The sequence below is a fragment of the Suricata suricatta genome, chromosome 10 (genome assembly GCF_006229205.1).
Source record: "Suricata suricatta isolate VVHF042 chromosome 10, meerkat_22Aug2017_6uvM2_HiC, whole genome shotgun sequence".
Taxonomy (NCBI): Eukaryota; Metazoa; Chordata; class Mammalia; order Carnivora; family Herpestidae; genus Suricata; species Suricata suricatta.
Window position 1 is genome coordinate 78,690,787 of NC_043709.1, and position 12,041 is coordinate 78,702,827.

Consider the following 12,041-nt stretch of genomic DNA (forward strand, 5'->3'; position numbering starts at 1 on the left):
GAACTCTTTAAGGAGCAGCCATCAAGCTGCAGCCAATTCAACCCTGTTGCCAGTTCAAAAAAGAACTTAATTACTTTAAGCCAAAGGTATTTACAAAATCAACTGGCAGGAAAGAGAGATTAACTGCTATTACAATGTTGCTCCAGAAGCCAGAAACTAGAAAATTCAGCCAAATTATGGTAATTAGAATACCTCAAAAGAAGAGAAGAGCTACCGGCCTTTTGTTCTTTACTAACCTTGCAACAAAGTTTTTTGTTTGTTTGTTTTGTTTTCCGCTTATCCTCTTGTGCATATCTGTTTCATTGTTAATAGGAAGGAAATGCTGTGAGTTTAGAGAATGGCTGCATGTGTTCACAGAGTTACAATATCTCAGGGATGGCAGGGGATTCCAAAGGCCATCTGATGCCACTACCTATCCAAGAAAAGTGATCCTTTTACCACCACATCCCTGTGAAGTAGCCAAAGGATGGAACCTTTTCTACCAATTACAGCAGCCCACTCCATCTTTACATGACTCCCTTAGAGAGTCTGTACTCCGTGCATTGAAGTCTATTTTGTAATGCCCAGTTCATAGTATCCCCCAAAGACCAGAGACCGCCAGGGAGACCGAGTCACGCATGCAATAGCAAAGGGCGGTTTTATTACGGGCTTAGGCTGGCCGAGCCTCAGCTGAGGCTCACAGACTTTACCAGCACAGTGGATTCATGCTGAGAGCCCCGAACAAGGGCTGAGCAGGGTTTTTATGGGGTTTGGGGAGGGGGAGTTACAAGAAATTGTGACATAGGTGCAGTGATCCAATCATTATTATCCAATATTACTGACAGCAGGTTTAACCATTCACATTGTCTAGAGTATTCGTTACTTTTGGCAGGATCCAATTACAACATTTAGAGTACCTTTAAAATCAACCAATTACAGGGTGAGTCTAGGGTCTTGTTCAGCGACTATCGGGTTAACTTTAACATTAGGTAACAGGGTCCTATCTAAAGTTCCCATCTGCAGGCCTCACCCTTAGGATGTGTAACTGCCTGTTAGTTTCGGGGAACAGAAACCTAGGCCTTCTAGATCAGAGGGGGAGCTTAGAGCCTGTTTGGTTTAGACTTGTGTCCTTACGATTTCACTATTACCTCTACCTTGCTGTATCCCTTAAAAGTCATGAACAACATATCCAACCCTTCTTTCATAAGAAATCCTTTGAATATCTACAGAGATTGACTTTCTCCAGTTATCTCCATTATTTCAAGTATTACTAACAGAAAATGCTATTGGAAAAAAAGGGAAAGAAAATGCTATTGAGCCCCACGTTTATGTGAGGCAAGCTACAAAAAAATTAATTTATATGCATACCTAAAATAATTTTAATTTTTAAACAGTATTTAGTGCTTACACTAAAACTCAATAAATTCAGTCAGACACAAGACTATTTTTAATACTATTTAAATAATTAATTGCCTGTAATTGTCCCTAATGTATGCCCTGTTTGTTAACTAAAATTTTAAATAAATATTTAAAATACCTTTTCTACAAAGTTTGGGGCTTTGTTATGCAGTTTATCTTAAGAGCAGGATGCATTACAAATTCTCAGGTTATATAGAGGATTATCCTGCCATAACTTTGATAACTTTCAGTCAAAGTCAAACAAAAGAAAAAAGGTAAAAAATTTTGAATCTTCCAACCAAAGTCCACAACTGAATTTTAAAGGTCTTTAGTCATCTGATTTCTGTAAGGTCCTGAGATGGACTACATAATCTGTTTCAATGTCCTCACTTTCAATGTCAGTAGAAGTTATTTATAACATTTCATACATCCTTCATTTATCTAGTAGTTCATTAAACCTTCAACTGAGTACTTGCCACAGACTGTTTTTGAAAGGTTAACACCATTTAAATTATAAAACAAATTACACGGGCAAAATTATTAAACATCACACACAATCACTTACCCAAGACTCATGGTATAAAACTGTTAGCAGATACATTGCATAATCATAATTCTGTCTCTTTAAAGGGCACCTTTAAGAGAAAGGAGGAAGTAAAAGGTTTAAAACTTCAGTACATACAGTAATTTGCAAAACATACAAATACTAAATATAAAGGATAACTTATATTCAGGTATTCTCCATATTTAGGGAATATCCTACCTTTAGGTAAATTCTGTTCTTGGAATAAATATAGTCCATGTCAGTCATTACCTAAGGTTACTGAAAACTAGTGTTATTTTGATTTATTTTGTATGTATTTATTTTTATTTCTCTTTGCTTTCATCATTAATAGAGTTATTTGTATCTGGTAATAGTTTCACACTATTTTTAATATGACTACATCTAGTCCAAGTACCCTTCATAACATCAGGGCTGAGAGTCTGCCGGACAGTGTGAACACATCCAGAGTTTATTTTAAAAACAGAGATAGACTGATGACACATGCTAATCTAAATGCTCATCTTGATTTCCCCATAGCCAATTTCTTAAAAATGACCTAAGCTATCCAATGTTGGATTGCTGCTATTGTATTTAAGTTGGAATTAATAACCTAATATTAGGTAAATCTATATAAATGTAAGATGGCAAGTTTAGCTTTTAGACTATAAAATAAAACCATCTATGACAAGTGACTTTAACAGATTCTTTTATTGTATACTTTGGTTTAACAGTCCTCTAAAGAGTTATCATAAAACATATACACACACGGACACACTTGTTAACTCGGGGGAAAAAAATTACCAGATACTTATGGAATTTCAAAGAGTAATATCTTAAAGGTATTTTTGAGTTGCATAAACCAAAACCCCAATATTATTTTACATTTCATAAAGATAGTAAAGAAGAATATTACTAATGTATTTGAAATCCGTTTCCCCCATACAGTAATAATGTGCAAGCAGGGTTCCAAGGTCTGCCAGCCCACACTGCCGCTGCCGCTTGTGCATGTCATGTCTTCCCACCAGGGAGAAGCAGGGGAGAAAACCTAGCTGATACCGACACCTCAGACTGCTTTGAAACTAGAATAGGAAGTTAGAGAAGAGATCTGTCCACTTTTTTTCTCTAAAGGCAGGTCTTTAGATTTGGGCATAATTTAGAAATAGCCAAATAGAAGACAGAACTTAAACCACCCTTTTATAAAAACATACCAACAACCCTTTACCTCAAATGACCTATGACCTAATTTATAAATTCATATGAGATAAACTTAGTATTGCCTTTATGAAATAAATTCACTGAAATTCTCTTTATGTACAAGACTGCTTAAGTAAATTCAATTTCCATGCTTAATAATTTAAATTTCGAATTGTAAGATCTTTGAATCCGTAAATAATCTGTTTAAGCCTAAATCATCAGCAAATCATACTTTTTTCTTCTTCTGAGTCTTATACGCAGGGCTATATTAAAATCAAGATCAAAAAATAACAATAATAATTTAATGAGGCGGTTAGGCCAGCCTCTCCATGTCCCTAAAGAGGACGGCAAGTGCGAAGACATTACACACAGGAAGACAACTTCTTTAACCCAATACATCAATATAAGGTGACATAAAAAGCTACCTTGATTTTCAGTGTCATTTCTTAAGAAAAGGACTACTGGGGGATTGGAAGAAAATAAACCCACGTGACCAATGTGCTGAACTCTTCTTTCTGTACCTGTCTGTCCTGATGGTAAGCACATCGGTGGACTTGCAGTATCGCTCGCCCACAAGTTTCATAAGTTTCTTCTTTGCATGATCATCTAAATTCAGACTGGAAAGTTTAACCTGAAAAATACAAGAAAAAATTATTTTGAAAAAAGTTGTTTCATGTATTTTAATGAAAAAGAAAAACTGTACCAATATTATTTATATTAACGTTAAACCAACCAAAAAGAAGTTTTCTCAGCCCTGCGCTCTTGTCTATACAGAGTTGGCAACTGCATCACGAAGCATTGTGCATTAAGAAGCCCAACCTTATTCACGGAAAAAAAAAAAAGAGAGGGTGAGTAAGCTGGAGTTCTTGAAAGTTCTGGGCATTAGCACCTTTCCTGAAAGAACCCAATAACAAGTCTCTTAAATAAATGAAATCACAATTCATTACAGTTTATGAGTAGCACTAACAGAATTAAACTCAATTAGTGTTTAAATGGATAAAACAAAAGGGCTTGAAGATATCGCTACCATGCAATTATGAGACCTGTATCACTGCAACTAGTCTAGGGTCACTGATCTTAAAAGGTACAGATACTTCATGAAGGCTGGAATACAGCACTCATGAGGATCCAAACATTTGAAATAGTCCAGCTCAACATTTCTCAAAATGTTAACACTAGTCCCAGAAGCTGCTAAGAATTTTTTTTTTTAAAGGGTATTTCTGTTGAACACATTTAGGAAATGTGGAGTTAAAATGGGTTCTTCATAGAAGGGTTTCTTAGAGGAGATAATACACTAATGAGCATTTTGAAATTTCAAGATGAAAATTTCTCATGTAATGACTCCCAAATTTAATTGACCTCATATCTCATATTCTAGTTTTCTTTTTTTTTCCTTCAAATTCTACTTTTCAGGGGAGGACAGTTCATGCTAGTAGTCTTCTTTAAAACATATTTTGGGAAATGCTGGACTAAAAGAACACACTCCTAAATTTGCAGAGAATTATGGGATGGGCTGAAGATACCTAAGACAAGAATAGTCTTGACACAGGAAAATAGGTTAAACACTAAAATACCTTAGTAAATAAGGTAAAACACAGATTGTTCTTCCATAGGGAGCATTAAGAATAAGAAAGAGCCTTAACTGTATGAAGAAAAAAGCTAAGATTTTAAGATCACATCCACTTCTCTCTGGCTTCAATAACCCTGCACTTCCCTCAAGACATCAGAGCATAAGAGCTTCTTTATTTTTCCATTTTTCCCACTAGGCTGCAAACCCCTTGGTAAGAACAGTATCTGTCCTATTCTTGGAGATGGCCTGGCACTTAAAAAGCATATAACGTGTATTTGCTGAAATAACACATAAATGAAAAAAAGAACACTGTGAATTTTTATTTGAACTAAGAAAATATAGAAAATAAATAAATTTAAAAAAACACACTTTTAAGGAACACATGCAGGAAAAACACTGATTATTAAGTATCAACCCAACACAATGGTTCTCTGGGCACAGGCAGCACAAACCACCACAGTTCCCGGGAAAGAACATGTATCAACAACCAGGTTACCAGCTTGATGGATAAAACAGGAACTTTCATGATAATTCTGACTGTTAACAATAAGAGTTATTTATAAGAAAATCATAAAATGAATCTAAATTATAACTATGAAAATATTTGCAAATATGCATGCATACAAATACAGTATGACAAAGAACTGGATCATTTTACATTAGCATAGTGAGAATGGAATCATTTTTTCCTTTTAAAAATCCCTTCAAGATTATCATGTTTAATTTACCATTTAAAAAATGTGTCTATCTAGCTTTTTATGTAAGTAGTCAAAATCATGGCAATGCTGATTATTGTAACTGCTTTAAAACTTATGTTCACATTAACATTTTAATGTTCAAAAATTATTTAGAGTTTAAGCCAGAAACTCGTAAATATTTTAGAAAGCTGTGCGGCACACTCATGCCACCTGCTAGCACTTAACGGCACTGCAGAATCGCAGTCTTAGCCTGGACTAATAGTCTGACTCTGCAGCTGAGTGGCAGTGTTAATCTTTTTCCAAAATTCAAAAGAATCCCTGGACTTTGCTTTTGTCAAGTTGCTACATTTTAAAGAATCAATATTGTACTATTAACATTATCTCAAAAGCCATGTTGACATTTCAAATAATAGATCATGGTTATTATATGTATGCATTTTCAAATGCCCATATTTAAGAGCTACACAAATTCAAAAATATCTAATTGTGTAAAGTATCTTCTCTATCGACATACTTACAAGTGTAGTGCAGTTAAAGAACTCTGGTGATGCACAGAGGACAAGAATTGGGTTTGACTTTTATATTTGCTATTTACTTGCTAAGTGAACTTATTAAATCATTTGCTTTTACTATTTCCTCATTTACAAAATAAAAAGGACTCACAAGAATTTTGTCAGGAAATAAAGGAGAATAAATAGAAAAAAAGCAATTTTAAAGTAAAGTCCTGTACAAATATTGTTGTTTTAAATTCTGAACTATTTTTTGACTATCAACAAAAATATGGTACCCTTTTTCTCTGAATTTAAAAATGTGAGTATCTCTCTATATAACACTTTACAATATGTGATTGCCTTCACAATATTGCTTTAACTCCTGGAACACACATGCTTTAGTCCCACTGTTTTACCTACTTCCACCTCGGAACCACCTGACACCTATTCAGGACATCATCTCTGAGCCTCAACAGTCCGCAAGGGCAGACGTGAGTCGGGGGGAAAGAGGACAGGGAAGTGACGAAGGGAGCACAGGGAAGCACAAGGATAAGAGACAAGAGGTTGGTGGCCTGATAGCGTGAGTGGTGTCCTGTGTATACTTCAGATAAAGCAATGAGATTATTTTTATGTAAAATACATTAAGCAAACGTAAAACCAGTAGGGAACTGGATGTCTATTCCAGTACTGAAGTCTAAGGCCCACAAAAGGTAAAGCAAAATCTAGATTTTCTGACTCAACAGAGTTCAACAACAGTTGGCTATTATTATTATTAATAAGGGCAACATTTACTAAGTTATTAAAAACATATCAGATATCACCCCGAGGTACTTGTAAAAAATTTTTATTTATAGGTAATCTCTACATCCAATGTGGGACTCCAACACACAACCCCAAGATCAAGAGTCACATGCTCTACCATCTGGGCCAGCCTAGCTACTTGACATTAACTGGTGGAATGATGTCAGTGAGCAGAATTTTAAGATTCCTCTTCCCCCTTTTTTGTTATCTAGATTTTCTAAAATTTACACAGTAAACATGTTATTTTGTCCTTTGTGATTTTAAATATTTTCAATCTCTCTAAATATATAAATACATTGCTATGATATCTAAACTGTTCTATGGAATAAAAAAGGCTGACAAACTTCATAAATTTACTTCATAAAGATGGCACAATCCTGATACCAAACCCAGCAAAGAAAATTATAATCACTGATTTATGCCTGAAAATTTTCTAGAAATTAACGTTTGTCTATTTGTTACCCTATCGTGTAAAAATGGTTGCAGAGACTGTCAATATACTTTTGTAGTAAACTTATAATATTCTGATTTAAAATACAGACCGCATGGAGTATAAAACTAATTTTTTGAGGGTCCTGAAAGGCATCTCATAAAGGTATGCTAAAAAGCAGTCATCCTACAGAATACATGATTCAACACTACACTAGTCAGGCCTCCCTGGAAAAATAGCTGGTTCTAGGCCAAAGATAGGGAATACAGAAGATAAGCCTAGGGCATTCTGTGGTACCAAAAAATAAGAAGCATTTAAAAAACAAACGCTGGGGCACGGCAAAGTAACAGAGCTACCAGTGGCCAAAGCTGGAGCAATGTGAGCATCAAAATAAATAATGCATTATTGGGTTATAACCGAGATGCTAAAATAAATAACCTGTGAGTCCACACTGACATACATAAATGGCTGAATAAATAAGTAAATGGATGAGAACAGACAAATCTATATAGAATTACCAACAACTTATGTGATGTTTCTCTCTGAAGGAGTGAAGCATAACAACCAAGCCCAGCAGTCTGGGGTATGCAGAGCGACTTCCGTCTGAAGAGTATAGTGCGGAAAGGAAGAAAAAGTACTTTTATAGTGAGGAAAACCTGCAAACAGTACCTGAGCCAGGTGATCAAGCCTTCACCGTTAACAACCTCATGTCGTGGGCCTTGCTACGACGTGATGAGAATGGCCTTTTACTCGTGAGGTTTTCCTCCCCCAAACACACACCAGTCTAAGCATAAGAAAAACATCAGACATATCTAACGTGAAGGACATTCCACAATACACATAATTGATACTTCTCAAAACTTACAAGGTCACCAAAAAAAGGAAATTCTGAGAAACCACCTCAGGAAAGAGGTACCTGAGGAAATCTGAATCAAGTATGAGCTTTAATTAAAAATGTATCACTACTGACTCCCTAGTTGTAATAAATGTACCACAGTAATATAAGATGTTAACAACAGGAGAAATCTGGTGTGAAATACAGGGGAATCCTATGAACTATCTTTGAAACGTTTTTATAAACCTAAAACATTTTTAGTAAAACAAAAAACAAAAACAAAAACACCCCCATCAGATAACTGCCCCATGACTGCTGTGAGACAGAAATGCCATGTGGATTCACAAGACTCTTACCAGAGGAAACTAACAGTGGTTTCAAATACTAGCTTAGAAGTTACTAGAGCAAGACACTTGGAACTGTGATGGTAGGTAGAATGCTCCTGATGAGAAAGAGTAATGTTTCTCCAACACCAGATTAGGACAAAGGATCCTAAGTAAAATGCTAACAAAGCACATCCACAGTAAAGTAGGAGGCGGGGGTACTAAGCAATAATCAGGGTTCAGAAATGCTTTTTAGTAACTAAAAACCTAACGATTACCACAATTCAAAGGAGATCATTTCAAAAATGCTATTGGAATAGGACACATCATTAACATAATAGAGGCTATTATCTCAAACTGAATTACAATTTATACTTAGAGGCTAAACACCAGAAGCACACCCATTAAAGTGTAGACAGGATAAGGGACTACATAAAATGTTATTTTTAGAAATTTCATCTAATGAAAAACACAAAAAGAAAAAAAGAAGCTCTAGATATTTAGAAAACCACTATTGTTTATCAATTATTTCCTGAGAAATCTCTGAAAGAGATTCTAATTTCTAAAAATGGCATAGCACTCAGATTTTGGTCTCTTCTTATACATCAATGACCACTAAAAGATATTAGAGACACGAACTGATTCCAGGTCTGGGAGAAGGAAAACATAGAGTGAACCTGGGCTATCTTGCTCCAGAATGCAAGGAGATTTTCTAATGCTAATAGGATTGTAACAAAAAGACATTAAAACCAATTTAAAAAATTCCCACCAGCCAAAGTCAGGCTATACTTTCTGTTTTTATTTTAATTTCTTTTAACATTTATTTATTTTTGAGAGACAGAGAGTGAGCAGGGAAGGGGCAGAGAGGGAGGGAGACACAGAATCCGAAGCAAGCTCCAGGCTCCAAGTTGTCAGCACAGAGCCCGACGTGGGCTCAAACTCACAAACTGTGAGATCATGACCTGAGCTGAAGTTGGACATTTAAAGGACTGAGCCACCAGGCACCGATAGGCTATATTTTGAACATCAGAAAGAATCATGATTTTACTTGATCAAAAGTTACCAAATGCATCTACCTACAGATTCCCTGTAAAAGGGGAAAGCAAAACAACAATAAAAATTAACTTCACAATGGGGACAGCTGGCCAGCTCAGTCAGTAGACCATCTGACTTTTGATCTCAGGGCTGAAAGTTCAAGTCTCACACTGGGTGCAGAGATTACTAAAAAAAAAAAAAAAAAAAAACAATTTTGCAATGGAAAGATCAGGTTAACCTTTTAAATAAGTGATCAGTCTCTGCATTCCAAGAATGAGGCCACCAGACTTTACATGCTCTCATGTAATACAGTATAACATACATAACAACATCTATCAATTATTGTTAAAAATACTATAATCAGTTCCTTAAATCTAACTTCCAGTTCATATGAAATATAGAAGATAAAGAAATAAGGTAAATGCATCAGGACACATTCAGACAAATTCAGAAAGTAGGAAAGGAAATGCTATAGGACAAAATACCTTTTTATTTTTTTTAAACAGTTACCTTTAAGTGTTTTTCCTGTTTGATTGGTTATAACGTCACTGAAATTTTTTATTTTATCATTTTATTTTTTTTAATGGAGAATGAATTTTTTTTAAGTGTTTATTTTTGAGAGAGCACAAGCAGAGAAGGGGCAGAGAGCAGAGGACAGAAGATCCGAAGCAGGTTTTGTGCTGACAGCAGCGAGCCTGATGTGCGGCTTGAACTTATAAACCGTGAGATCATGACCTGAGACAAAGTCGGACACTCAATCAATTAAGCCACCAAGACACCTCCAAAATATCGGTCTTGTTAATAAGTCAATGTCATGAGAGGGCAGGTGGGGACAGGAGTGATGAAGTCCCAGGCTGTTCTGGATTTGAAAGATTTAAGTTGCCAGAGGGATCTCCCCATGCCTATTCCTTATGAACGCCCCCAGGTACAACTGCAGAACACTGAAACATAAGCCAAGGATTTACGGGCGCAGTGGCTGCCTCCTGTGACGACCTTCGAGTGTCCCAGGATTCACATCCCTTGTCAGTAATAATGGCCCTAGCGGTGAGGCCCTGATTCTCTCTTTGCCAGTGGCAATTCTAACCCATTCTTTCACCATGAAATCATAAAATTGGGTTGGCAGGATGGTTTCTGAAATGAGAACAGTGATTAATAGCCACATCTGTCAGCCTTTAGCAGAAATTTGTCATATTATACAAAGAATTAAATTCATCCTCCATTAAAAACATAAAATGATAAAATAAAATAAAAAGATTTAAGTAACAGTATAAACAATCGAACAGGAAAAAGATAAATTACTCAATTAAAAAATGGGTAAAGGATTTGAACAGACCTTTCTCCAAAAAGATATACTAATGGTCAATATGAACATGAAAAGATGCTCAACATCATTAGTCATGAGGAAAATATAAAGCCAAACCACTATAAGATACCACTACATCCCCATTAGAAAGACCAAGGAGCAATCATTGAGGATGGGGAGAAACTGGAACCCTCAAATACTGCTGGTGAAACTGTAAAATTGTGCAGCCATTTTGGAAAACAGCTTGGCAGTTCCTCAAAATGTTCCACATGTAGTTACCACATGACCTAGCAATTCACTCCTAGGTATATGCCCAAGAGAACTCAAAGCATATGTCCACACAAAAGCCTGTTCATGAATGTTCAGAGCAGCACTGTTCATAAAAGAAAAAAAAAAAGAAAAAAAAAAAGGAAACCCAAATGTTTACCAACTAATGGATGGATAAATAACATATGATATTACCCATAAAATATTTGGCAATTAAAATGAAGAGCTAATACATGCTATAACAAAGGAACACTGATAACACTATACTAAGTAAAAGAATACATACTGTATGATTCATTTATATGAAATGTCAAGAATAGGCAAATCCAGATACAAAACACAGATTAATAGTTCACAGGGGTTTGGGGATGGTTTAGAAAAGGGAAAAAGGGGAATGACTAATAATGAATACAGAGTTTCCATAAAATTCCTGGAGTGAGGTAGTGGTGATGGTTGTACAACTCTGTGAATATACTAAAAATCACTGAATTGTACATTTAGGAGAATGAATTTTATAGTATGTGAATTATATCTTAATAAAGCTGTTACTAAAGTAATCGATACAACATCAAAATGGTCAAATGACCAAAAGAAAAAGCAATTTGCAAACAAATAAATTCTCACTCTTATTAGAAATCAAATACATACAAATTCAAAATATGGGATATATTTGTTTACTATCAAATGGCTATGTAATAATAATATCTAGGTTGGTGAGGGTCCAGGAACATAGGCTTTCTCATAGTCTATTAGGGTTTTTGTTTATTTGTTTGTTTTTCATTTCCTGCAGGGATTTTACAAAGTAAACATAAAAAAACTTCTACAATATATATCAAAAAACTTCAAAGGATCTATATCCTTACTTGACAGTTCTCCTCTTAGGAAGTTATCCTGGGAACATAACTAGGAATATACACAAAAACTAATCTCGAAGGATATTCATTATATTTTTCTAATAACAAATATTGTAAGAAAGCCTAAATATCTTCATAATATGGATTACTTAAATTATAGCAGATCTACTGAATAATTTGTTTGTGCCTCCCACTTCAGTTTCAGAAAAAGGACTATGTCTGAATTGATCACCATTGTACCTCCACCCTCAAACACTTTCTTGGCACAGAACAGACCTTGATTAACATATTATTCTATGCAGCTATTAAAAATAAAGAG

At 35.3% G+C, this 12,041-nt stretch overlaps 1 protein-coding gene across 2 annotated transcripts in view; it reads right to left on the reverse strand.

The window, feature by feature from the left end:
* Positions 1 to 12,041, reverse strand: part of MRPS35 (mitochondrial ribosomal protein S35) — a 44,478-nt gene that overhangs the window by 16,181 nt on the left and 16,256 nt on the right. For both annotated transcript variants that reach the window (XM_029953387.1, XM_029953388.1), the window contains exons 6-7: positions 3,637 to 3,746; positions 1,943 to 2,012 (exon numbers count right to left, since the gene is read on the reverse strand). In XM_029953387.1, coding sequence (XP_029809247.1) covers positions 1,943 to 2,012; positions 3,637 to 3,746 — 180 coding nt within the window. The remainder of the gene's footprint in view (positions 1 to 1,942; positions 2,013 to 3,636; positions 3,747 to 12,041) is intronic.